The 25,592-nt window shown below is 44.9% G+C and overlaps 2 protein-coding genes across 7 annotated transcripts in view; both read left to right on the forward strand.

Annotated features, from left to right (window-relative positions):
• The first annotated feature begins 21,937 nt into the window (after positions 1-21,937).
• LOC125363622 (collagen alpha-1(I) chain-like) lies at positions 21,938-24,189 on the forward strand. The gene is made up of 3 exons (XM_048362908.1): positions 21,938-23,442; positions 23,474-23,961; positions 24,077-24,189. The coding sequence occupies exons 1-3, from the start codon at positions 21,938-21,940 to the stop codon at positions 24,187-24,189; spliced, it is 2,106 nt and encodes a 701-aa protein (XP_048218865.1).
• Positions 24,190-24,550: 361 nt separating this feature from the next.
• Positions 24,551-25,592, forward strand: part of Npas3 (neuronal PAS domain protein 3) — an 839,406-nt gene continuing 838,364 nt past the window's right edge. For all 6 annotated transcript variants that reach the window (XM_048361745.1, XM_048361746.1, XM_048361747.1 and 3 more), the window contains exon 1: positions 24,551-24,708. In XM_048361745.1, the coding sequence (XP_048217702.1) occupies positions 24,551-24,708 (158 nt within the window). The remainder of the gene's footprint in view (positions 24,709-25,592) is intronic.

Consider the following 25,592-nt stretch of genomic DNA (forward strand, 5'->3'; position numbering starts at 1 on the left):
AGACACTCTTCTGTGTCAGTCAGGGCTCCTGTCTCCTCCACTAAACTGAAAGCAGACTTTTACTGGACCACTAAACCTTCCTTCTTGCTCATACAATGGCTTCCACTCACAGCAAAGTCTTAGGTCCATCCACAAAGGCAGCAAGGGGTTGCATTCAGGATAATTTTAGAAGCAATCCCAGGAAACAGGATGGGAACTAGGAAGAGTGAACCCAGTGCTGTGTTATCAGAACTCTACTGCGTGGACACTGCCACACGTTACAATGTTCAGAAGAACCTCATAGAAAGCCCCTCACAATTGTCTGTGCAGGGGATAGAAGGGCACACTGATTCCCCAGATAACCAGAGTCACATGATATCTGGATCTGCAACTCTCTCTGGTTTTAATTGCACACAGTGAGTGAGATGTTGCATGTCCAGAAAGCCCTGGAGCAGAAGACCAAGTTCTGAGTGGTGTCGTTGGTGTGCAATTTTTCCAGTAAGCCTATCACGTGCTCCATCCAGCCCATTACTCTTACTCGTGTAACTATTCCTGTTCAATAATCCTCTTCTGGAACCTATGAGATCTTACTTGTTCTCACTTTAGTTTTCAGCCACCAAGATGCTGTTCCAGCCTCCTCACTGATGGTGGCGCTAGAGCTTCCATTTCCTGCCACCACCTGTGCTGTGTCACCATATTCATGGTTTCAGTACACCTCAGGGTGACCATGGAAGGCTCTGGCCTGGCTTCTCGTCTTCTCAGTTGTCTCTTCACTTCATTGCCTTCAACACAACTGCCCTGTGGTGACACGTTTACCTAAGCCTTCCACTCTTGTAAGTCTTAAGCACAGGCATTTATTATTGCTGGTTTTTCTTTTTTCCTCATATCCACTCCTTTCCTTGTTCTTCCTGCCCTTCCGTGATTCCCTTCATCCCAGGATTTTTTCAGCTTCTTCCCTAGGCTAGACCAACCACATCAATGATACCCGGGCAGTACAGTGTCCTCTACCTTTTATTTGCTGTCTATATTCTTGTTTCTTTACCTTTGGTGGTTATGAAAGATTGCCGAGAGAAAAATTCAAAACCATGATTCATATTCATACTGTAAATTCATATTCTTTCAGCTCGGCTTAAGTAACAATTTTACTTTATTTATAGATGGTAGAGTCCTTTGTTGAACACACCTTTTGCTTCTCTTGTTTACATTATTCATACTTCTACCTCCAATCTCTGTGTTCACTCCTGTGTGTGTGTGTGTCTACGTGTGCTGGTCCTAGGACTTGAAGTATGTGTGTGTGTGTGTGTGTGTGTGTGTGTGTGTGTGTGTGTGTGTGTGTGTGCTAGGACTTGAATTCAATGCCTGGGTGCTGTCCCTGAGCTTGGACATACAAATCTCATGGCTTTTATTGCCTTGGTTGGCTGACTTCAGGCTGTGATGTCAGATCTCAGCCTCATGAGTACCTAGAATTATAGGCATATGCCCCCGATGCCTAGCTTTGTTCATTTGTTCTTAATAGATGCTTTTTGCCTTCTACTGTATTGGGGAGAACAAAAAGTTAGAGGTGACAACAAAAGTCCCCTCAATTTCTCTTCTTTCCATCTCAAAAACTTCATATCCTTATTCAACTTTCTTGGTTTCCCTCTTTGAGGCAAAAGAAGCCTGTATCCTTGTATGCTCTTTAAAGCAACAATATCAAACGAAACGCAACAGGCTCAAATCTGAGCTTGTAATTCAACTGTTTCTTTCAGCACACCAAACCTTAAATGGCATTTCTCTTTGCTCTGTTACCATCATGCTACATACACCATTTCATGACAGACTGCTGTGGATTCACCTTTAAAGCACCTTTTACATTGTGCTGGTGTCTCTGGAGAGGTGGTCCACACACCCAGAGCAACAGACTCAGCATGGGGTCACAATCCTTACTTCATTTCAGCCTTTCATTGATAACTAAGGGAATGGACAAGGATCAGACCTTAAAGAGTATCCAATGCCTCTCTGACTGTGTTTCTCACCTTCCTGCACAGGCCTGTTGCTTCTCCCTAACGCAAGAGCCTGTTTTTAATGCATATTGTAGCTGCAGTTCGGCATGTCATCTTCCCTCCTTTGGATTATTCACGTTCCACTCATTCTCCACACATTACATCATGTTGTGATCTCTCCTTCTGTGTCCACGGGGTGGAGCGCATTTGGCTATGTATGACTTCTATTAGTGTTTTTGTGCTTATGACATCTCTTTAAGGAGGGAGGATGCTCTCTGCCAGCAAAGATGTTCTTTTCCAGGTTTTTTTTCAGTCCCAGGCACTGGTGGTTGGTCACTCATGGAGCACTTCCTACAAATATCCTGTCACTTTTTAATTTTTTTTTGTAATGAGTCAAAGCTTTCCATTTGAAGAAGAGATGTACGCATGCACATCTGTATCTCGAATCTAAACCAGCACCGAGGGATTCACAACTGGAAAGAATTGGCATAACTGGGAGCATCTTTCCATTCCTCTCTCAGCTCTGGCTGTGCATGACTTAGCTTCACAGGAATCTTGGACCATGGATATCATCTCTAAAATTTATGATTCCAACTAAACACAGTGCCAAAATGTTCATCCAAACTATGTAGATGATGAAATTTTACATACACACACAGCCTGGGTCTACACATCATAAACACTCGGTGTATGAAAACACATTTTAAAGATTTTTATACAGCTGCTTCACAGCAATAATTTTGGAATTTAATGTGAATATTTACTTGGAATATAATATATATAAATCAGAACTAAAACAAGAATTTAACTCAGTTTTTATATTTATGGATGTTTAAGGATCATTAGAATAAAAATAATTTAAGGAAGCAGCACTGTAAGGGGTGTGTGTGTGTGTGTGTGTGTGTGTGTGTGTGTGTGTGTGTGTCCTGGGGATTGAACTCAAGGTCTGAGCACTGTCCCTTAGCCTGTTTGCTGGCACTCTACCCCTTGAGACACAGCTTCCGTTCTGGCTTTCTGGTACTTGCTTGTAGATTAGTGTTTTATGGCCTCTTCTGCCTAGGCTGTTTTCAAACCTGGATCTTCAGATCTTGGCCTCCTAAGTAGGTAGGATTACAGGTGTGAGTCACTGGCACCCAGCTACAAGACTCTGCTTTTAGAAAGGAATTTGACACCATGCTCCAATGGTTCACGCCTGTCATCCAAGCTACTCAGGGGGGCTGAGATCTGGACAATCACAGATTGAAGCCATCTCAAACAAGAAAGTCCCTGAGACTCTTATCTCCAATTAACTACCAGAAAGCTTGAAGTGGAGCCATGACTCAGCTGGAAGAGCAGGAACCATGAGTGAAAAGATCCAAGGACAGAGCCCTGGCCCTAAGTTCAAGCCCCAGGACTATCACAGAAAAGGAAAAATGGAAGGAGGGAGGGAGGGAAAGAAAGAAATTTGAATCTGCAAGCAGCAGTCCCTTCTCTGTGGTTCTGCTGGCATATTCTTTCATCAGTGTTCCTCTTACATGACAGGGAGCAGGGAACCCACAGCTCTTAAGAAAGCCTTTATGTGTGGAGACCCATTCCATATTTTCAATAGATCTCCAGGACTCCTTTGTGAGAGTCACCGCAATTCAAAGGCTTGGGGGCCAAGCCTGTAGACAAATGAGGACAGGTGGAACACACTAGACAGTGGTGAAGCCTGGTCCCAGCGTGGCGCAGAGCTTGTGCTCCAGGAACGGAAGTCACTCTGCTCGGAGTGGGTGACTGCCGCAACTGAGGGCCAGGGGGAGGGGCTCTCGCATGACTGGACAGTAGGTAGAAATAGAGATACGACGTGAAAGCCTAAGACGTCTCCATGCCAGTTGCTAATTCCAATTGTCATCTAAAACACAAGGGCAGATGGGATAGGTAAAAGAGCTCTCTGGACCAAAGCTGACTCTTAGCTCTTCAGGTAGGGGTGTGTGTGTGTGTGTGTGTGTGTGTGTGTGTGTGTGTGTGTGTGTGTGTGTGTAGGGGGTAGGGTGAAGGGTCCTGGGGCTAGTATCCCTAAGCTTCTTTTGCTCAAGGCTAGTGCTCCACCACTTGAGCCCCAGCTCCACTTGTGACTTTTTGGTGGTTACTTGGAGGTAAGCTCTCAAGCACTTTCCTGCCTGGACTGGCTTCAAAGGGCTATCCTCAGGTCTCAGCTTCCCAAGAGGCTAGGATGACAGGAGTGAGCCACTGGTACCCAGCTCAACGCTTCCGGTTTTCAACAGTTAAATTCTGCCTCACAATTTCACACTGGGTAAAGTGGATCAAACTGACACAGCAAGGAAAAAAAAAGTTAAATATCTAAGGATTGCTGCTGTTCTCTATACTTACCTGAGTGTCTCCCAAGTTCCCTCAGTCTTTTGAAGCCAAAACACATTTAGATTAAAAAAAAACACACAACTGTAACACATGTATATTGAGAGAACCATGGTTTAGATGGTTTCTTAAGGCAAAAGATTCTTGTTTTTTTTTTTTTTTTTTTGGCCAATCCTGGGGCATGGACTCAGGGCCTGAGCACTGTCCCTGGCTTCTTTTTGCTCAAGGCTAGCACTCTGCCACTTGAGCCACAGCGCCACTTCTGGCCATTTTCTGTATATGTGGTGCTGGGGAATTGAACCCAGGGCCTCATGTATATGAGGCAAGCACTCTTGCCACTAGGCCATATCCCCAGCCCCAAGGCAAAAGATTCTTAAGGCAAGAGTTTCTCATGCCAAAACTTCTGCTGGGGACTGGCTTCAGATCATGATCCCCCCACCCACGCCTCCCCAAGCTGGGAGTATAGGCAGCTGTCACCACACCCATCTTGTTTTATCAAGAAGGAGGCTTGCTACCTTTTCTTTTTTTTAATGGGGATAGCCTCACACCCATGAGCCTCCTAAAATCTGCCTCTTGAGTAGCTAGGATAATAGATATAAGCCTGCATACCTTCCTAACACAACTGATGTGGGTCCCTAGCCAGTTGGTGTCCATCGATCAGTGATCCATAAACCTCTGGGAAAAAAAAATATTCAATTTGCTTAAATTGTTGTATTAACATCTATGCTACATTTGTCTTTTTTTCCTTTTTATTACATTAGTATACATTACAGTCCAAGGTCTTCATGGTAATTTCTCTTTCTTGCCCCCCCCCCACCGAGGTGCCAGCTGGGTGTTCTGCACACGCGCAGGAGCACCAGTCACATGGTCTTTGGCTCAAAGGACACAGAGAAGCAGAGCTCACGCGCCTTAGAAACACAACATGGCGGTGCTGCATGCAGCCCAGAAGGCAAGACCTGAAATCAGTTCACCTTCTCTGCTCGCTCCTAGTTCTTGGTGGCTATGCTCAGGCTGGGCTCCAAAGCCCAACCAAACAAAAACCCAACCACCAACAGTTTGCTGGCATCAGACATCAGGCATACTTTAGAAAGCTTTCCTTTGGTAAATATTTTGGTAACCTTTGAACTTCTACAAGAAATGGAAATCTGGTTAAATAATTTTTGATTTTAGTAAATGCTGTGTAGCCTCAGAGAACAATCTAAATACTACTGGCATTCCATTTATGTTATTCACTTACACCAAATAAACATCTCCATGGTAGTCATGATCATGGTGTAGAGCAGGCGTGGGTGAATACTTTTGTGAAGGACCAGATTGTAAACATTTTAGGCTTTTCAGCCTCATATGGTCTTTGTCACATAATCTTTTTATTTTTTTCTCACACTTATAAATGTTTTAATAGCAGGACATTTTATAAGCAAGGCTTGTCTCACTTTTGTTTAGTATTTTTATTTCTAATACTAGGTAAACTCATCATTCTAAGACATATGGACTATGGAAATTTACACGATAATGGAAGGGAATAGATAATATCTCCAATTTGAGATTGGAAAACTGTAGGTAGGGATTCTGTTGCTTGCACAAGTTTACATGATCGTTTGACTCTTACAAAGAGTTTCTTAGAATTGTGCCTTGCATACATTAGAGTATTTGACTAAGTGGAGACAGGGTATGGGCAATTGTTGCTGATTTCTATATAAGGTAGTATGGCCTCTGCCTCCTGCTTAGTTACTTCTTTTGTAATGTCACAGAATGCACTGGAGAAGTGTGTTTTCACTATATTTTGGAATGATTAACTGATATGGAAATATTTTAAATAGCATGCCAAAAATGTTTTCACTGTGCACAAAGTGGACAAGGTCCAACTGTTACTTTAAATTTCATATTATCTACCAATCTCCCCAGAAGAATCTGAAAGATGTTATTGTTTAAGTCACGTAGTTCTTTGGAATAATCTTTTCTTTGTCAACAGTTGGCAGTCCAAACCCTGGATTTTTCCATTTAATGTTCAAGGGAGGCTCATTTTTAAGATTGTTTTTATTCAGCACGTCTGTCACCTTCCTTTTTAACCTTTCTTTTGCCATTGCTTTCTGGTTCTGTGGTTATTTGGTTATTTGACTTGAAACTTTAGACTGCTCATTTGCTTTGTTCTTTAACACTGGAATTTCCTACTTGTCAACACTTCTATCTCTCTTCTCTATGTCCTTCGAAACTGAAAACTAAAACTGTAAAAGCTGTAACTTTTACATTGACCTATTTCCTTCTTAGGATTGGTGTTTTTCTGTCACACAATGGTAGGGGACTGGTGAAAATCCTACTCAGTGATGCTACTGGGAAAGAAAGGCTTGAAACAGAAATTTTCCTGGGAAGCCTTTGACAAAGGGGTGAATCAGGAGACAGGTGGAAGGAAGGGGTTAGCACTGAGGGTGCTGGGACATTCTCAATGGTTCAGAAGGTAGGGGTCACGTAGAAGCAAGCAAGCAGAGGGTACCCATAAACCCAACTGGTGAAAAATACAGCCCGTGCTCCACTTAACATGAGTCATTGTGGAGAATAGTTTGTTTCCTTCAATGTATCTATGAGACAGTTTCTAGTGGAAACCCCCTTGCTTAAAACATCCTGTTAAGGAGGGCATCGGTGGCTTGTGCCTGTAATCCTAGCTACTGAGGAGGCTGAGATTTGAGGATCGTGGTTCAAAGCCAGGCAGGGCAGGAAACTCTATGAGACTCTTATCTCCAATTAATCACCAGAAAACCAGACGTGGTGCTGTGGCTCAGTGTGGTAGAGACCTAGCCTTGAGCTGAAGAGCTCAAGGACAGTGCCTCGGCCCAGAGTTCAAGCCCCATGACTGACCAAAAAATAAAAAGAAAATCTTGCTAAGAGGAAGTGACCATATTAACACCCATGGTAAGAAAACAAGCATTTCTTGTCTCTTTCCTGTTACTTTTCCTCTCAGTGAATTATTTTGCAAATAACAATGACCATTGTCTACTTTGTGCGTGTGTGTATATGTATTCTGTGTGTGAATGTGTCCCTGCATGTGTGCTTGGTACTGAAATCATCCACCTTCTGCAAGAAACTTAAAATGATGATTTTACACTAGGCTCCCTTTTATCTAGAGCTGGTCTGTAGCCAGCCTGGAGGCGCGAGCCTTCGCTGCGGCTGTGAGGCAGGATGGTCAGTAGCTTAGGAGTTTCAGCTCATCCTGGGCAACAGCACAACGGTCTCAAAAACCGCACCAGACACACACAGGAAACAAACTTGAAGACGGGTTGTAAATATAAAGCAGTGTGATGAAATAAATCATGTCTCAAACCTATGAATAGTTTCACATTTTTCAATTGGGCAAAGAAAGTAGAGTAGAAAGTTAGAAGATTTTAGATACTGTTAAATTTTATTCACAAACCTTAATTCGCTTAACAAATTTTAAACATGCTCTCAATTTTCCAATGTTGGTGACTTTAGTTTCCCACAAACTAAAACTGAAATAAAGCTTGTTAAATATCTCAGAAAAATTTTAAACTTGGATTATTTCTTTTAATATCATCACAAATACCCAGTACTTAAAACACATGTTTGACCTTTTCCTCCATTAATTCCCATGGCTTGAAACCTCTGACATTATTAAATTTTAAAATTATTTAATTTTAGGACTTTACTGTTTCTGTCTCCATGTTTTAATTAATAGAACTTATCTTTAGCATGGTAGTCTCAGTAGGATATACTTTCATGAGGTTATAATAACAAATCACTTATAGCAGAATCATCTCTACTTTTCTATGATAAAATTAGCAGTGTACACAGGAATTGGAGCTTGTGTGTATTTATATGATGGTTTCAAGCCAACTTTCTCCTTTTTTGGCAAGAACTCAAGGATTCATGTTGGGTACTCTACACTTGAACCACAGTTCCAAAATTTTTTGCTGGATTATTTTTTCAGATGGGTTCTTGTGATTTGCATGGGTTAGCCTAAATCCCAGTCCTCCAATCCTCTAGCCCCAATCCTCCAAACTATATGCCTCTATGTGTCCCACCAACACCTGTCCTCCTGTCAACTCCAGAAAAGAACGGTTTACTTGCTAACTTGGTCAAGAACCTAGTTGATTGCTGTTTAATTATTTTGTGTTTTTTAAAAACTGGTATAATAATGTGTTATAAACACAAGGTAGAGGTGATCTTCAGTTAGAAGAGTGTGCTTCAAGTTCTTTGCAGTAACTAAGGAAAAGTCAATTTTAATTTTCCAAAAGGATTTTTCCTCTTACAAAATTCTAGGTTTCATAAATAAATTCTAAAGCACAGAACTGTGCCAAACAAAGGGAAGGAACATTTTCAGTCAAGTCACAAAAAAGGAAATTTAATAAGAATTAGACATTTTCCACACTTTGTTCAACTGTTGGGGATTCTCCCTGCCCTTCAACCAGCCCTGGGGCAGTGTGGGCGGGAGCCCCTCCCACCTTCCGGCCTCAACCGGAAGAGAAGCAAGCCAGGCTTGGCCTCCCGGCTTGGCCACATGTCTAATGGCAGGGGCCCGGCCCGTGGGGGGGCTGTAGTCCCCGCCCACAGAGGAAGTTTCATGACATCACCTGATGGGCATCCCAGTCAGCCAATCAGTCAGTCACCCCAAGTCCTTCCCCTTCCGCCTTTGTCATCGTAATAAATCCTTCTCCCCGCCCTCTGGGCAGCTGAGACCCGTTCAACCATCAAGGTGTCTCCCTGATGTCTCTCTTCCTGCCGCCGCTCCTGACACGTGGGGGGGGAGGGGAGGTTTCAGCAACCTTTCCTCAACTTAGCGTAATCCATGAGCGTACGCTTTTGCCTTCTGCTGGTGGAAGACAAGGCCGAGTGCTCTTTCATAGTTTTGGGGTTCAGGCATTTTCCCCAGGAGATAGGGGAAAAGGGATCCTTGAGGTCCCGACATTCAACAATGCATATTTTGATTCCGTTCTTACTTAACTAACAATAAATTACAGTATGAAGCCCACGTTAGTAACTATTCTTCAATAACTGCATTATCCAGGATTACTGGCATTAAACACTAAATTAACATTTGCTGGCTGCTATTGTTTATAAATTACCTGTTTTCCAGTTTCTGTGAGTTCATTGAATTTAGACATTGTAGAATCTCTCTTCCTCTCAAGGGACAGAAAGTGATGTTACAATAGAAATAACTGTGGCCCAAAAAGCTAAAGACATAGCAAAATGTGATGTACTTTGTGACTTTAGAAAGGTCACCTGACCATTCATGACTTTCTTTTAAAGCAAGGGGCTTGGAGAGGAGGCTGCGAATGGTCTTTTCTAATTCCAGTATCAAATGATACTCTCTGGGTTCACACTAAAGGAGATTATGTCCGAAAGCATACCACAGTTCCAGACTCCGCCATTCCTCTTCTCCTTCCGCATTAAGAACCTTCCACTTGAAAGTAACCCCATCTCAAACAGCCTGGAGTCAAAAGACACTTTATTGGCTTAAGTACGTGAAAGTCATGGGCCTAGATGTGGAAGTCTGGAGAGCAGAATTGGCCTTTGGGGTTCTTTTCTTCAGGGCCACTGTCCTGACTTGGTTTCATTCTCAGTCAGGCAATCTCCATACAAAGTCATCTGGTGACTGCGCCCAGTACCCGGGTGGTGTGGGAGTGGGGAGATGTGGTTGTGAGTGACAACTGGGTGGTCAGTGACCAGGGAAGATACACTGCAGTTGATGGGAAACCACAGTTGAAGATGCCCAGTACATAGCCTGGGGGGTTCTTTTTCTTTTCTCTCTCTTTCCTTCCTTCCTTCCTTCCTTCCTTCCTTCCTTCCTTCCTTCCTTCCTTCCTTCCTTCCTTCCTCTTTCCTCCTTCCTTTTCCCTTCCCTCCCTCTCTTCCTTCCTTCCTTCCTTCCTTCTTTCCTTCCTTCCTTCCTTCCTTCCTTCCTTCCTTCCTTCCTTCCTTCCTTCCTTCCTTCCTTCCTTTCTTTTGCCAGTTCTGCCCCCCCATGGAATCTCTCCAACACAGTCTCACTGCCCGAGCCCCTCCCTGCCAAGACTGCCACTCACCCAACTTCATCTTAGTACTCAACTCCTAGTCATGATGTCTAACTAACTTCATCAAACCGGACCTTGGCCTAAAAACCTATTTTCTTCAAGCACAACCTAACTTTCCTCCAGCTGAGGTGATGGAAATTGCTCAGCAATGAGTGCAGAATGAGCTGTGACCTCGACCTCAGGAACTTTTTTGGTGGTGGTGGTGGTGGTGATGGTGGTCGTGGGGCTTGAACTCAGGGCCTGAGTGCTGTCCCTGAGCCTCTTTGTGCTCAAGAGTAATGCTGTACCACAGAGCCACTTCCGGATTTTTTGATGGTAAGAGTTTTGATGGTAAGATTTTTTTTATTGATGGTAAGAGTCTCACGGGGACTTTTCTATCCTGGCTGGCTTTGAACCTCAATCCTCAGATCTCAGCCTCCTGAGTAGCTAGGAGGATAGCCATGAGCTACACAGCACCTGGCTCTCAGAAACTTATACACCCTCATTTCTCAAAACTGCATTGAAGCCATAGCTTTGTTGTGTCCAGGCAGAGTGGGAGTTCACTGCCCTTCCTATGCGTCCTTTCTTATTTATGTGAAAGTGGAATTAAGTCCTAGTTGCTCTCTTCCACTCATCCCTTGCAACACATCTCCATCAGAGCAGATTCCGATTTGCTGCTGAGAAATGCAGCCACACTGAATGAGCAAGTGACATTTGAGAAGCATGGTAGTAGTAACTTTTTTTTTTTTTTTTTACATTTTTAGGTGATGGAATTCCCATATGTTTCTGGAGTTCAACTTTAAAGACTTTTGTGAAATATTTGTTACTCTCTTCTTCTGTCCCATGTACTTCTATGAGAACTCGAAAAGCATTTTCTTTCACTGATGTCTAATGAGCGCTGATTTTTTAAGATGGATTTAATTTCCTTTTCTTCCTCCCACTTACCCCTCCCTCTTCTTGATCCTCGTCTTTTTTTCCCATTGCTTTTATTAAGCTACATTTGAGTTCAGAAGGCTAAGAGAATTTTTCTTTTAAAAAGGAAAGCTTGCCTACCAGCCAGTTTTATATTTTTCCCCAAGCACTCAACAGTCTAATCTTTTTTCCCATTTAAAATGAGAATGAGTTTAGCAAGAAATTGACTTGATGTTAGGACAGGAGCTTCGGGAAAGTCTAATCTCAGTGACAGCCTTAACAAACCAATCCTGCTCCGTGGCCTTCTACATATGGAACAGGCCTTGTGTCCGTGGGCCCTCCAGATACAAACCAGCCCGTGACACAGGGCTGTCAGGTCTGCCTCTTCCCCCTGATTTTAGCTTGTTCCTCTTTCCTTTCAGCCTCCTGGGTGTGTGCAATCTATTCCCAACCCTTCTGGAAGTAGAAGAATTTGGGAAGGAAATTGGCTGTTGGTTGCCTTTGAAATGTTTGCTCTAGTTTTCTTATCAGGACTGCGCCCCATTGGGTGGTATTTACAATTTCCTTGAAATATGTCTTCAAAGGGCCTCCTTTGGGATATCTTGATTGGTTTTGTTGTCCGTTTATGTATGAAGATACTTAATAACATAAATTCATTGTCAAGAAAGGGTGAGTCTTGCTTCAAAGAAAGTAATGTTATCACTTGCAACATCGTGTGCTTATTGCGTATTAGTAACTTAGTACCCATGGGCAGGAGTTACTATGCCCTTGGCCTTCAAACTTTTTAAGTACATCAGAATCACTGGGAAGGCATTGGAAAACATACATTGGGGCTCCTCTTTTCAGTAGGTGGTGACTGAGGATTCACATTTTGAATAAGAAACTAGGGGACCGTCATGGTCTGGGATGCCACTCTGAGAGCCTCAATATTGGCCGTTGTTCTCAGTACCTAACAGGCTCAAATTTCTGTGAGTGTTTCTAATGGAAGTGATGTCTTATGGCTATTTAATATCATATATAAGTGAACTTAATAGGGAAAATTTTAAAGTCTGCTTTAAGACAGCTAATTAAGATTTTTTAATCTGTCCTTTGCCTTCTGAATGCAGTTTTTAATTTTTCTGATGTACACTATTTCTTTGTTTACTACAGAAAAAAATGTATGTGACCAATTATTTAGAAAACAATAACTGGGAACCAAAAAATAAACGTTAGGTTGTAGACTCTAGTTGTCTCACATAGTTATCTGAGTCTGTAGCAGTTTATGAAGTTTTCCACCTGTGAAAGTGGGGATAATAAAATGCACCTTATCACTTGTTCGGAAGGTTAAGGGGGGAAGTGGAGAGAGTGCCCTGCAGCTCCTACTGATGCAGACCCTTGACCAACACCAGCGTTTCCCTGTGATTTCTTCATATGTAACAACTTCTATTGTTTGTGGGCATATTTTTAAAAGTAGGTCTTAGCTGCAAAGGAAGAGGGAAGGCTACAAATTGTATAAAATACAAGCTTATTTTCCATTAGATAATAAAAGAATTGGATTGAGGATTTAGGATTCTTTTTTAGTTAAAAAAATTTAGTTAAAAAAAAGTCAGGGGGCTGGGAATATGGCCTAGTGGCAAGAGTGCTTGCCTCGTATACATGAAGCTCTGGGTTCAAATCCTCAGCACCACATATACAGAAAAGGCCAGAAGTGGCGCTGTGGCTCAAGTGGCAGAGTGCTAGAGTTGAGCAAAAAGAAGCCAGGGACAGTGCTCAGGCCCTCAGTTCAAGTCCCAGGACTGGCAAAAACAAAAAACAAAAAAAAAAAACTTAAGTCGGGACTACACTAGAGGAACAATCCCCTCAATGCAAACTTTGTATAGTTTAGCCTATTCTTGTGAACTGAATGTTTTTATTCTTTCTTTCCCTCCATTGCTCTTGGTCTCTCTTTTCATACAGAATATTATGTTGCCCTGGCTGGCCCCAAACACCTCACTTAAGTGATCTTCCTGCCTTAGCTGTCCCAACTGCCTGGGAATACAGGACTATACTACTGTTTCTAGCCATGCTTTTTTATTATATATTTATATTTATATATTATATATGTATATACAATATACATATACATATGTATATTATATATGTATATGTGTATATAGTATACATATACATATATGTATATATAATATTATATATATATATGTATACACACACACACACACATAGATACGCTCAAATCCTTGCAATACTACTAATAGCTAGTACCTAGAAGTATGCATGCCAGGCATGCTAAATACTAGACCCTTTTCAGATTATCTGATCCTGATTACTGTGATTGTCTTTTCTAGCCCTTTATGGGCATTTATTCATTGCTGCCCCTCCTGATCTTTAATGAGCTCTCCACATGAGAAAAAGAAAACCACATTTTTAGAAAACCCAACTATCATCCTGTTTCTTAAAAGAATACTTTGACATGTTATGGATGCTCTGGAAGTATTTCATGAGATGAATTTACACGTCAGTGAAAGGAAGCCTTTGAGAATAAAGGTAATGTGTTGCTAGTCTCTGACCAGTGTTACAACCCAGGTGCTCCAAGTCATGTGAGCCCACTCCCCACCCCTAACTCATACTATTTTAAAGGCAAATCCCTGAAGTGTTTTAAAAAAATTCTCTCTAGGATTGTGTAATGTGTATTAACTTCCAAGTGGTAGATAAAATTGTGTAATATCAAAGAGGTGCTTGAAAATAAACCTGCATTTGAGATCAAAATTTAAAATAAACTCAAGTTGAAGGTAAGGGAGTTGTTATATTGGCAGGGCATAGTCTTGTCTTTGGGCAGAACTAGACTATAAATGGTGAATGTCCAATGTCCCCACCAGAGGCCTCTAATTCTCAAGCTTCTTGGGAGAAAGTGGCTGCCCTTGGTTGAGCCTACAAGGTATAGATAGGCATGGAATGGAGACAATCCACTGTATACTAACCCCCTAGAAGAGCACATTACCACTGAGCAAATAATATTTGTACCTTTGTCTAGGCTTAAATTCCATGTCATAAATCCAATGAAAATTATACCTGAAAACACAGAATTTCATATTATACTAGAATTCATAGATATTTGTTATATTCTTTTTTGTAGCAAAAGGAAGATATTTTCTTCCTAAATCTTTTTACCTTGGCTTCCCTGTGAATCAGAAGTGAATCTTTATGGGCTTCACAGGTGACTACCTCTCAATTTGGTTAATATTAGATTTCAAGTAAATACAGTTAAAGTTTATCATCACTACTGTCAAGAAGGGTTATTTCCCATATTTCAGTTTGGGATTAAATGCATTTTTCTCTTATTTTTCAAGTGGATTTTTTAATGCAACCAACAACTTCTTTTCTTAAAAAATATTATAAAACTGATGTAAAGAGGGGTTACAATGATATAAGTCAGGTAATGAGTACATTTCCTTTTCCTTTTGAACAGCAACATCTTTTGTAATACCAGCACTCTTGAATTTTTTATTTGGCACACAACTCTTTATGATAAAGTCTTCCTATCCCAGCATATCTTCAATCATTTGTGGCTAGGTGACTAAGTTTTACCAAGTAAGACTTGAGGGAAAACATTTTAAAGGAGAAAAGACATCTTTCCCTAATCCCATGAATTATAATCTGTAGGTGATATGTAATTATCTTGGACTGTAAATACTGTTTCAATGGTTTTTCTCTCTGATGATATCATGATAGCAGGCTTTCTTTGCTTTAGGTATTTTGGGGGTAGTGCCTTGTAGTGTTGCCTGGGAACATTGTAGGACCCACCCTCTCTATGGAGCTGGAAGGACCACCACGTTCCACTACATCTGCGTTGTCAGTTGAGATAGGTTCTTGCTAATTTTTTTTTGCCATTAATGGCCTCAAATCACAGTCCTCTTGATCTACACCTCCCTACTAGCTGTATTTCAGGAATGAGACATCATACCTGCCTCATTTTTCAATACTACCAACATAGAGAAACAAGACAGGAAGAGCCCAGGTTCTTCAATAGAGGACTGTCTTATGCTATCTACTTTCAAATATTTGTGTAAGAGAGAGGTAAGTTTTTTTTATAAGCAATTATTAACTGCTGCTAATTTATATTTCTGTGGTACAAAGCTAAGGTGAATTGATATATTGAATATTTTTCTTCTATACTACTGAATATTAATTTTTGTTAACAACTCGGAAGTGAAGAAATCATAATAAGCCAAGCTATTTGGCAACATGGAAATTTCCAAGTAAGAATACTTTGAATCACTCTTCAAACAAAACAAAAAATGTTGGCAAAACTTTTAAATTTGTGCTTAGTTTAGATGTTTTCTCTCATAAATCATTGTTCTCAATGAATTCTCCTCCAGATTATAGTATTATTGGCGGTGGCCATATTAATTACCTTTCAGCAGGGATGATTCTCAGTCAAATAAGAAGTAGAAGAGTTGTGTCAGTTTCTCAGCTCTGTGTAAAGGAGCATAGATGACATTCCTCTCACACATAACCTTTCTCAACTCCTCTGAGACACAGCCTTGAAAAGCTGCCTTTAGAAATAAGCTGCCAAGAAATGACTTGTAGAATTTTCATCAAAAGTATAAGTCCTAAACAAGATCACATAAACTTGCATATTACATGGTTAAGTCCTCAGTGACTTAGCACCTCTTTGAGATATTTCGTTGCTTCAAAATCACTAAGAACAAGTACTGATGTAACTGCAAGAAGTTGAGCTACTCTTTCATTTGGTGGGGCTCTTGAGCAGCTGTCCAGGGTACTTAAAAAAAAAAGCCAAATAAAAATTAGCTTAAAAAAAAAAACAAAGAGAAGGAAGATTCATTACATAATAACTGAATTTTGTTTTCCATGTACACAAGGCTTTTAAATCCTTTTGTTTAAGAATAGTGATAAACAGGTAGGAAATTAGTTGTGTTTTCTCTGCCATGAAGGCCATGACAGAAAGATCGCACTGCACTTTGAGAACAGCACTGGGGTGTTTTGCTCATGACAAGGATGGCATGACTCAACATTATTCTTCTAAAATTATAAGTTTGACTCGACTTCAACTGGTGCTGGAATTACAGCTTGTGCACCCAACATATCCAATTCCAAATTGCTTGGAAATGAATAAAATGTATCCTTTACTTCAAAGGTAATACAGCTAGTGGTATTTGCTAATGATAATACTTAATCTTTCAAGTGAAAATTAGTATTTTAGGAAATTTGTATCCACCATTGTGAGCTTGACAGCTTCCCAATGCTAAAGACTTTAGTGATCAGACTGATAGTGGTATTTGAAAATGTGACTTAAAAAATATTTTGCAATGTACTGTGTTAGTAATTATAAGATTTGCATACCCAGTTAGTAACAATCTTAAAAATGATCAATATTTAAGTGTACAAAACCATGCATAGCTGAAAAATATCTACAGAACAATAAGCTTTAATGGCAATAGTAGGAAAAGTTTTTGTTGTTTGTGGGGCTTGAACTCAGGGCCCGGGAACTGTCCCTGAGGTCCTTTGCTCAGAACTGGTGCTCTACCACTTTGAGCCACACTGTCATTTCTGGTTTACCAGTGGTTAATTGGAGAGAAGAGTCTCATGGACTCATGCTCTGGCTGGCTATGAATCAGGATCCTCAGATCTCAACCTCCTGAGTAGCTAGGGTTACAGGCGTGAACCACTGGTGTTGGTTTGAAAAGTTTCTTAATATGATTCCTATTCTCTTTGAGCTGGGCATGTTGGTAAGTACCTATAATCTCAATACAAACTCAGGAGATGGAGACAGGGGGACTGGAGTTTGAAAACAGTCTGGGATACCCCGTAAGTTTAAGGCTAGCTTGGGCAACGTAATGAAACCCCCTGTCTTAAGGAAGAGAAGGGTGAAGGGAGGGAGAGAGGGAGAGGACCGAGAAAGGAAGGAAGAGGAGAAGAAGAGGAGCAACAGGAGGCAGAGGAAGAGAGGAAGAGAAGCAGGAAGAAAGGAAAGAGAAAGAGGGCGATAAAGGGAAGGAACCCTGTTCCTTGTTAGCAAAGAATAACCACTTACTGAAAAAGCTATTAAAATTGAACCTAGGATGCCTGCCACGTTTCTCCATGTTCATGTCTCCTGTCTCCTGGCTGCTATCCTGTCACCATGGTGTCCCACGTCAGCTCCTCATTGGAGCTAAGTGGTTTGGTGGTATTGTTTTTGTTTCTTCCTCTCCGATCTTAATGACTCTGATTCTAACAGTGTTCAGCGCATTTGCTGGCTGCTGTCTTTGAGACAGGAGTGCCATGCAGACAGCTGCCTTTGAATAAAGACTGCACGATTTCACCTCTCAACAAAAAATTAACCTAGCTCTCTTCTAATGATATAACTGTTCAAGACTGGAGTTTCTTCACATAATACCTAAACAACATTTTATAGCACATTAAGCAGGGAAGAGATACAGGAATCTGTCTTCTACTGAACTAGACATCTAAAAGAACTAAAACTATAAAACAATATCACTCTTTTTGGTTTTGTATGAAAGTAAGTTTTATTAAAGTGTTATTTTATAGAATGGGTTTATAATTGTGTGTGTGTGTGTGTGTGTGTGTGTGTGTGTGTGTGATGTTTGCTGGAACTGTGTCCTGGGCCTGGGCCCTTTCTCAGCTTTTGCTCACATGACCGGTGCTCTACCATTTCAAACACAGCTCCACTTCTGTCTTTTTGGTAGTTAATTGAAGATAAAGGTCGCATGGATCAATCTGTCTAGGAGAGCTTCAAACTGGGATCCTCAGATCTCAGCCTCCCGAATAGCTAGGATTACAGATAGGAGCCACCGGTACCTGCCTATCATTGTAATTTTTAAATAAGCAAATTCTTACACATGTGGCTTAATTTTAAATATAGTGAATGTTGTTAAATATGATATAAATACTCCAAATTATAAAATTAAATGTTTAAAAGTTGAAGAGACTTGGAGAAAAATCTTAGTGAATAATTGAACTAAGTGTTACTCGTAATGAAAGATCAGAGTTTTCCTTATTCTAATTGGTTCAAAAGATTTGGAATGAACTTCAGTCATTCTTGTTTCTTGTCAGAGCCATCTGAGTTGTGCTTTGTGAAGTCACTTTCTTTTAGCCTGTAGAGGTCCTACAGAGGAGCAAGCCCAGTGTTTCCTGTCCTTTGCACAGAGAGCACTTCAAGGTTCTGGAAGAGAGTGCTCTTGACTTCAGGAATCACTTGTGGTGCTCTTGTCTGGTGTCTTTCTTGACTTTGACTTTGACACTGTCAGAGCTTAGAATAAACAACTGTTTAGATATGCCAACATTCGCAAAGAGGTCACGTAACTATTTCACAAATTGAGTAATTAGGAAGACATTTTCCACTTTTATGGGAGAGAACTCACATGAGAGAGAACTTAGATATCATTGCCATGGGAGAGAGCACCTTTCTCTGAGTGACTAACATGGTCTGGTGGGAAGTACTTCACAGACAACAATCCTCAACTCAACTCGTTTCACAAATAAAGGAACCAAGACTTGGGGAACCCAAATGTTTGGAGTCACTTAGCTTGTAAGTGGACCCCTGTGTTCAACTCGGAGCCCATTCTCACCCTCTGCTCTTGAACATTCTTTCCTCCTCTTCTCATCAGCTTCACTCCAGCTGCTGGCCCTACCTCCCAGGACATGTGTGTATTTTTATGTAAAACCGGTGTTGCCCTTAGTGTGTTTTCCTGAAACTTCTTTCTGTACAGATCTACCTCTGTGGACACATTCTTGGCTCTCTAAAGGGTGGAGTTGTGTCTAAATAGCTATGATACAGTACAAATTCACTTTTGCAGCACTGAACTAATAACGAGTTGCTGAAGTAAAGCCAAAAATAAAAAATAAAAAAAACCTTAAACTTGTCCTTAACCACAGAGTCAGTGGATAACAAAGTCAGGCTCTTGAGTAATAAACTCTCTAGGTCAGTGGTTCTGAAACAAGGTGCTTGGACAAACTATCAGTATATGCTGGGAATTTGTTAGAAATGTAAATTATTGGCCCTATCTCAGCTAGAACTTACAGAATAAAATCCCATAGAGGGAAAGGCCCAGGAATGTGTATTTTAATAAGCCCTTCTTGTAATTCTAATGTACATTGGAGCCTGAGAACCATCAGTGTAAGTGAGGGGACATAACGGTTTAATAAAAACAGAATGGTTGACTCAGCATGGAGCTTAATAAAACCATTTGTTTGATTTGCTGTGTGATTAGGTTTATACAATATCCTATCCATCTGAAAATGAAAAATTCATGTAAAAACTCATCTAGTATGGCTGTTTTCATTTTGGGGGGAAAAAAAATCTTTCAGTCCAAAGCAATTAGCTACTCCTTCAATCAATCAGGCATTGAATTAATACTTTTACAATCTGTAAGAAAAGAAAGAGTCACCTGAGTATATTTATCCAGGGAGAAACAAAACAGTTGTGGGATCTGAAGTGCTAGGACCAACTCAGTTTGCAGGGCCTCCAGGCAGATTTGGGTTATGCTGATATAACAGAAGCAGCAAAACTCAAGCCAGCAAATGGGACTCCTTTCTAATCAGAAATAGATTTAAGATCATTTCCCTGAAAATTAGTACTATTTCATCTACCAAATCAAATGCACTATCATGCAAATTAAACAAAAGGGAAAGATTATTGCTTAGAAACAAATTCTTCTAATATGTTGAGAGCATTCAGTTATTTTATATTTAAGAAAAAGTTTATCTCTAGTTGGATGTTATTGGTTTGCATGTTGCTTTGGAATAATGTGAGCCACAGTATTTTATCCAGAATATGCAGATTTGTGGGATTTTTTCCTCAGTCACACTCATTTTTCTGAGCAGTTTCTCCTCCTCTACTGCTTGCTGCTGAGTATAAAAACATTGCTAAAGGATTTTCTTTTCTTCAACCAAACCTCTTCTTTTTCTAGCTATAAATTTATAAGGTCTTCTGAGAAATAGTTTAACATAATAGCTTGAGATAGTTCAGTGTCTAACATATGTACTAGAAGACGAAAATATCCTCAACCCTTCTTATATATTATATATGGACATATATATGTATATAATGATTTATTAGAAATCCTCTCTTAATTCCTTAGGTTGCTTTCTAGAATATAAAGAAAAACCATATTGCTAAGTTTATGTTATTTTCCCCTTCCCCTCCTATTACTGTTTTGCTTTTGAATGGACTAGAGAACATGTTAATAGCATGGAAAATTTAGCAATAACAGCTTGAATTCAATTTGGATTGAGGAGTGATGATGGAAAATTAAATCAAATATTTAACCCTTCTAACAGAATGTAAAATCTACCTTATGTGGTATGGTGAGATGAAAGTATTAGCTATGGCTCTTTCTACAATGAACTCTGGTGGATTGTTGTCTGATATGAGTTTCTTTGGAGGAAAAAAAAAATCTCTGAGCGCAGCAAAATCGCTTCAATAAAAACATCCAGCACTTCAGAGTAAATCATTTCTCACCTTTATTCATTGCACATAGGTTTTGATCCTATTTTTTCTGCTTTGCTTTATCTTATCCTGATCTCTGCATACTATCTTATTTTCCTTGGAAATATCTGGCAAAAATTAGATACAATCAAGCTTCGTAGCCTTCCTTTTTCCACCTGTCATGAGCAGCATCTGACAGCAAAGAATGAAAATCGAAATTGAACCATTTAAACAAATGGAAATAAATTCCCAGAGAGTGGATACTTTATCCTATGAGCAAAAGACACAGGAGGCTTTTGACAACAAAGATGAAGATGCAAATATGCAATTGTAATAGCTGAGTATCTGTCATCTGTATGCACTCAGGGTTAAACATCACACAACCCTCTTCTATATCTCTGCACCCACTCCTATGTAGATTTGGGTGGAGATAGCTAAAAAAAGGTGGAAGCATATAGCTTAGTGCTAACTGGAGTCCTTCTGATTGGGTGAATGCCAAAGCAACTTTCAAAATATTTCAAAACAGCTGCCAGCATGTAAAGGTTTTTCACTGAAGGAGCAGAGCTGTGAATCTGAATTACTAATGAGAGAATAAACTTATAGTTTGCTGAAGGTCCTTAATGAACATGAAAACGGGCAGACTCAAGAAGGAGTTTGCCTTTCGTGAATGCAGACCAACCTTCTAAAGCTATTCATGTTAGGATAAACTACTGGAACAGGCTTACCATGTGTCTTCGAAGGGAACCCATTCTGCAAGCCTTCTTTGAGTATTTTGAGTATTTCTGTTTTGAAAGAGAAAAGTTTCTTCAGGGCAGGAATCATATTCTCTTAAATGTGAATAATTGGAAGCTTGGAACTTTGGTCTGGAATGTGCTCATTTCATGATTTCCATGATATCACATCTAATGGAAGAAGCTTCCTCGTTTGTAGTTTTAAGTATGTAACAACAGATCTCACATATCATTTCTATTGGGGCAATTGTGTTCTGCAGCCCTGTAAGAGAAATGTATCCTCAAAAAAGGAGAGGGGGGGGGGGCGGAGTGGGAAGGGAAGCCACGTGTGCAGACCAACTACCGTTTTGGAAATCTCAGTAGGGAACAAGATGTAACTGCTGGCTTTGTCTAAGTTGTAAGATTTGTATGAAAAACAAGTGAGTATTCTTTGCTTATAAATACATTGTTGATTGTATAGAACGGTATTCAAAGGAAAGTACTGAAACAACAACAACAACAACCAAAAACCTGTTCTTTGGGCCAAAGAACATTTTCTCTGCCTGGAGAGCTTAGAGCTGGGTCAGGCTGATGGACCTGGCTGGGGTTGTGGCAGGGCCTGGCCGGGCACGTGGAGCCAGCAGCCCCCCCCCAACCCCGGACAGGGGCCCCCTCCCTGGTGGGCGCAGGCACGAGTGGCAGCCTTCACACACATTGCCACAGCCAGGCTGTCGTGCAGACAACCGCTGTGCTATGGAATTCGATGTGCTAGCCTCACCCAGCCATTCACTGAGCTTCTTTCGGCCTCCCCTCCTGCCCGCCTTGACCCGCGCCAAAGGGGGGAACTTGCCGCCCCCTCCAGCCCTCCCTGCTGTCTGGAAAATGGGCCTGAACTCCCCGTGGGAGGAAGAAAGGCCGCAGGGCCCGCGTGCCGTGGAGAGCCCTTCCCATCCTGGGGTGGGGGTGGGGGTGGCCTCAGTGGCCTGGCGTGGAATGGGGTCCCACTTTGCTGCTGCCTGGGGGGGGGGGGAGCTTTCCCCAGGCGCGCCCCACCCCGCGCCCCGAGAGCCCGGCGTCCGATTGCAGTGGGTGGGCGCAGGCGTGGCGGGGAGAGGGGCCTCGGGCCCCTGCGAGGTCTCCGGCGGGCGCGTGGGGTCCCCGCACGCCGCAGATGCTCATTACGATTCCTGGGCCGTGCAACACGTGGGGGCCGGGGCCGGGCGTCCCTATCTCCCGGCATTATCTGCCGTCCCAAGCATTTTCTTTGAGAGGAAAATGGAAACGCAGCTGCGCCGTGGGCCCGGCCAGCGCGAGCCCCTTCCCCCCCCGCCCCCCCCCCCCTGCCCCGCGCCCGCCGTCGCCCCGCGGCTCCGGGGAAACTCCGCCGGGCTGGGCGGGCCCCGACGTGGGCCGGGCCGCGCGGACTCGCCTTTGTGCGGCTCGGCTCCTCTCCAGAGCCGTGGGGTGGGAAGGATCGCCGGGGTCCGCGGCGAGCCGGGCGCTGAGCCTCGGGCTCGGGGGGGGGGGGGGGCGGCGAGGGTCCCCCCGCCAGGCTCCGCCGCTCGGGCAACTTGTGCCCCGTGCGCCCCGGCCTCCGGCCCGCGGGGCTCGGCAGGTGCCTCGCCGAGCGCGGCGCTGGGGGGCGCAGGCCTGGGGGGGGGGGCGCAGCGGTGCTCGCCGAGCCCAACTTGGGGCTCGTGGGGAGGGCGAGGCGACCTTAGCCCCCCAGGCTGCGGTGGGCGCCCGGGCCTGGGCGCGCGGCGAGGGCACCGGACAGGGCGCCGCGGGGGAGACCGTGAGCAGCGAGGCGGGGCGCCCTGTGCATGCGCCCCACGGGCGGGCGGCGGGCCTCCGAGACTGCGCCCCGCAGCGCGCAACTCGGCTGCGGCTCTCCAGCGGAAGGGAGAGGAGAAAGTGGGGCCATCGGGGCGTCCTGGCAGGGGCAGGGGGTCCCCTCCAGTCCCGCCATCGCACCCCCCAGCTCTGCGAGTCTCCTTCCCGGTTCCCGCTCCCCCCCCCACCCCCGCGCCCCCGAGGGCAGACCGAGGGGCGCTGGGCAGAAGTCCCGGGGACCCCAGCCCGGCAAATAAATGCACGTGTTTCCTCTTTTTGTTTCCCTGCTGGTAGGAATTCGCAGCGTCCGCTCGATCGTGCCCGCCAGTGGACCCCCTTTCCACGGGGGGCAGAGGAGTGGGGCATCGGGGCACACCCCGATCTTCCCCGCAAGACCCACCGGCTCCACCGCCCAAGTTGGCCCGGCCCGGCGGCGGGCGCGCGGGGAGCAGCCGAGCCCTTTCTTCCGGGGGAGCCAACTCTCCATTGTACCGAAGCGGCGCCCCGGGTCCCCGCCGCCGCCGCCGCCGCGCCCGGCCCCGCGGCCCGCGAACTCGCAAGTTCTCCACGAGTGCAAGTTGCGGCGGGCGAGGCCGGCGAGGCGCGCGGCGCGGGGGACTCAGGGCCCCCGAGGGGTCCCGGCCGGGCGCGGAGGCGGGGCGCCCCGCTCGCACCCCCCCCCCCCGCCCCCGCGGGCGCCGGGCCAGGTCGCTGCCAGCCCGCCGGGATGCGGGCGATTGCTCGAGAGAAAGCGCGCCCCGGCCCGGCGCTTTGGGTCGGAAGTGCGCTGTGTGTGTGTGCGCGCGGGTGTGTGCGTGTGTGTGCGTGTGCGTGTGTGTGTGCGCGCGCGGAGGGGCGGGAAGCAAATGCCCCCCTCCACTGCCCGTCATTCCCGAGCCCCGGCCAAGTGCTCGCCGAGCCTCCGGGCGGGCGGGCGCATCCTTCCTCCGCCGCCCCCTCCCCTCCTTCCCTCCGCGGGGCTCGCGCGGCGCCGCCGGAGCAGCCAGTGAGAGCAACGTCCTGCCAAGAGGGGGGAGCCCCGCTGCCCCCCCCCCAAAAGGGAAAAAGGCCCCACCCTGACACGTTGTGCTGTTTGCAAGTCCTTCGCCCCCCCCCACCACCCCCACCCCGCGCCGCCTCCTCCGCGCGCCCGGCCCCCCCCCCCAGCCCGCGGCGCGCACATCAAAGCGCCCCTCGCCGCGCGCTGTGGCCGCGGCTCACTAATGGGATTGCGGGCTGCCGCCTGGCTCCGCTGCTGCCGCCGCCGCCGCTCGCGCTGCTGCTGCCGCCGCCGCCGCCGCCGGAGCCCGAGCCCGAGCCCCCGCCAGCCCGAGCCCAGAGCCGCCGCGCCCGGGGGCCCCGGCCGCCGCGATGATCCGCATCTTTCCGGATTTCAGCGTGCAGGTGACGGCCGCGGCGGCCGGCGGGGCGGCCGCGGGGGTGCCGGCCGGCGCGGGCATGGGGAGGGCCGGCGCCGGGGCCAACGGCACCCCGCAGAACGTCCAGGGCATCACCTCCTACCAGCAGCGGTGAGTAGTCCCGCCGGAGCTGGGAGCGAGCCCCGCGTCCCGGGGCTGGGGGGTGGGTGGGGGGGGGTGGGAACTCACTTTGCTCTGGTTCTGGGTCCTCCAGCCCGTGCCCAGCACCGGGGCTCACTTCGCGCGCCCCTCGCTCGGGAGAGGGGGCGGCGGGGGGCTGCGCTCCGCCCGGACCAGCGAGCGCCCCGGGGCTCCGGCGAGGGGCGCGCAGCCTTCGCCCGACGCCTGGCCCCACGCCGGGGGTCTCCTCCCGGGAGGAGCGGCGGAGTTGCCGCCAAGTCGGAGAGCAGCTCCGCACACGGTGCTCGGGCAAAGTTTGGGATCCCCGTCCCCCCCTCACCAGCAGTCACCGTCTCAGCGCCCGGGGCTCCGCGCAGCCCCGGCTGACCGCCCGCGAGGGGCCAGTGGTCGCCCGAGGCGCACGGGTCACTTCTTCCCAGACAGGCTCGAAACGGTCTTCACGTGTAGCCCGAGTCGTGGAATTCCGTGCAACACTGTTAGCATGTCACCTGTTACCACAGGGAAAGACGACACGAAACCCGAGTCTCCGCGGCACTCGCACGGAGTCAGCTAAGACGATTCTAATGCAAATGGCTAAGAAGCAGAGGTGCTAGTCAGGGATCCCAGGGTACAAACTTAGGCTAGGTGGACAGAGGGAAGTTTCCACAAAAGTATTTCTTTACAGTTTTTACTAAATAGATTTGTAGATTTTTAAAACGGGTAAGTCACCGAAATAGAACGTTCTATGATTCAATTAGGAAGGGGGAAAAAAAAAGATATTTGCCAGGACGACAGCCCGGGAACCCTAAAGTTTTTCCTTAAGGACAACTTTAAGTGTTTCAAGATTTTATTGAAAATGCAATCCACCAAAATTC

The sequence above is a fragment of the Perognathus longimembris genome, chromosome 14 (assembly GCF_023159225.1).
Source record: "Perognathus longimembris pacificus isolate PPM17 chromosome 14, ASM2315922v1, whole genome shotgun sequence".
NCBI classification, from domain to species: Eukaryota; Metazoa; Chordata; class Mammalia; order Rodentia; family Heteromyidae; genus Perognathus; species Perognathus longimembris.

What these genes read in the sequence shown, in the direction of transcription:
- LOC125363622 (XM_048362908.1), top strand. Translation starts at nt 21,938, where the DNA reads ATGGACCTGGCTGGGGTTGTGGCAGGGCCTGGCCGGGCACGTGGAGCC. An exon ending in AGCCCGGCAAATAAATGCAC is followed by an intron (nt 23,443 to 23,473) that starts GTGTTTCCTCTT and finishes CCCTGCTGGTAG; the next exon opens with GAATTCGCAGCGTCCGCTCG. An exon ending in CCCGGCGCTTTGGGTCGGAA is followed by an intron (nt 23,962 to 24,076) that starts GTGCGCTGTGTG and finishes GTCATTCCCGAG; the next exon opens with CCCCGGCCAAGTGCTCGCCG.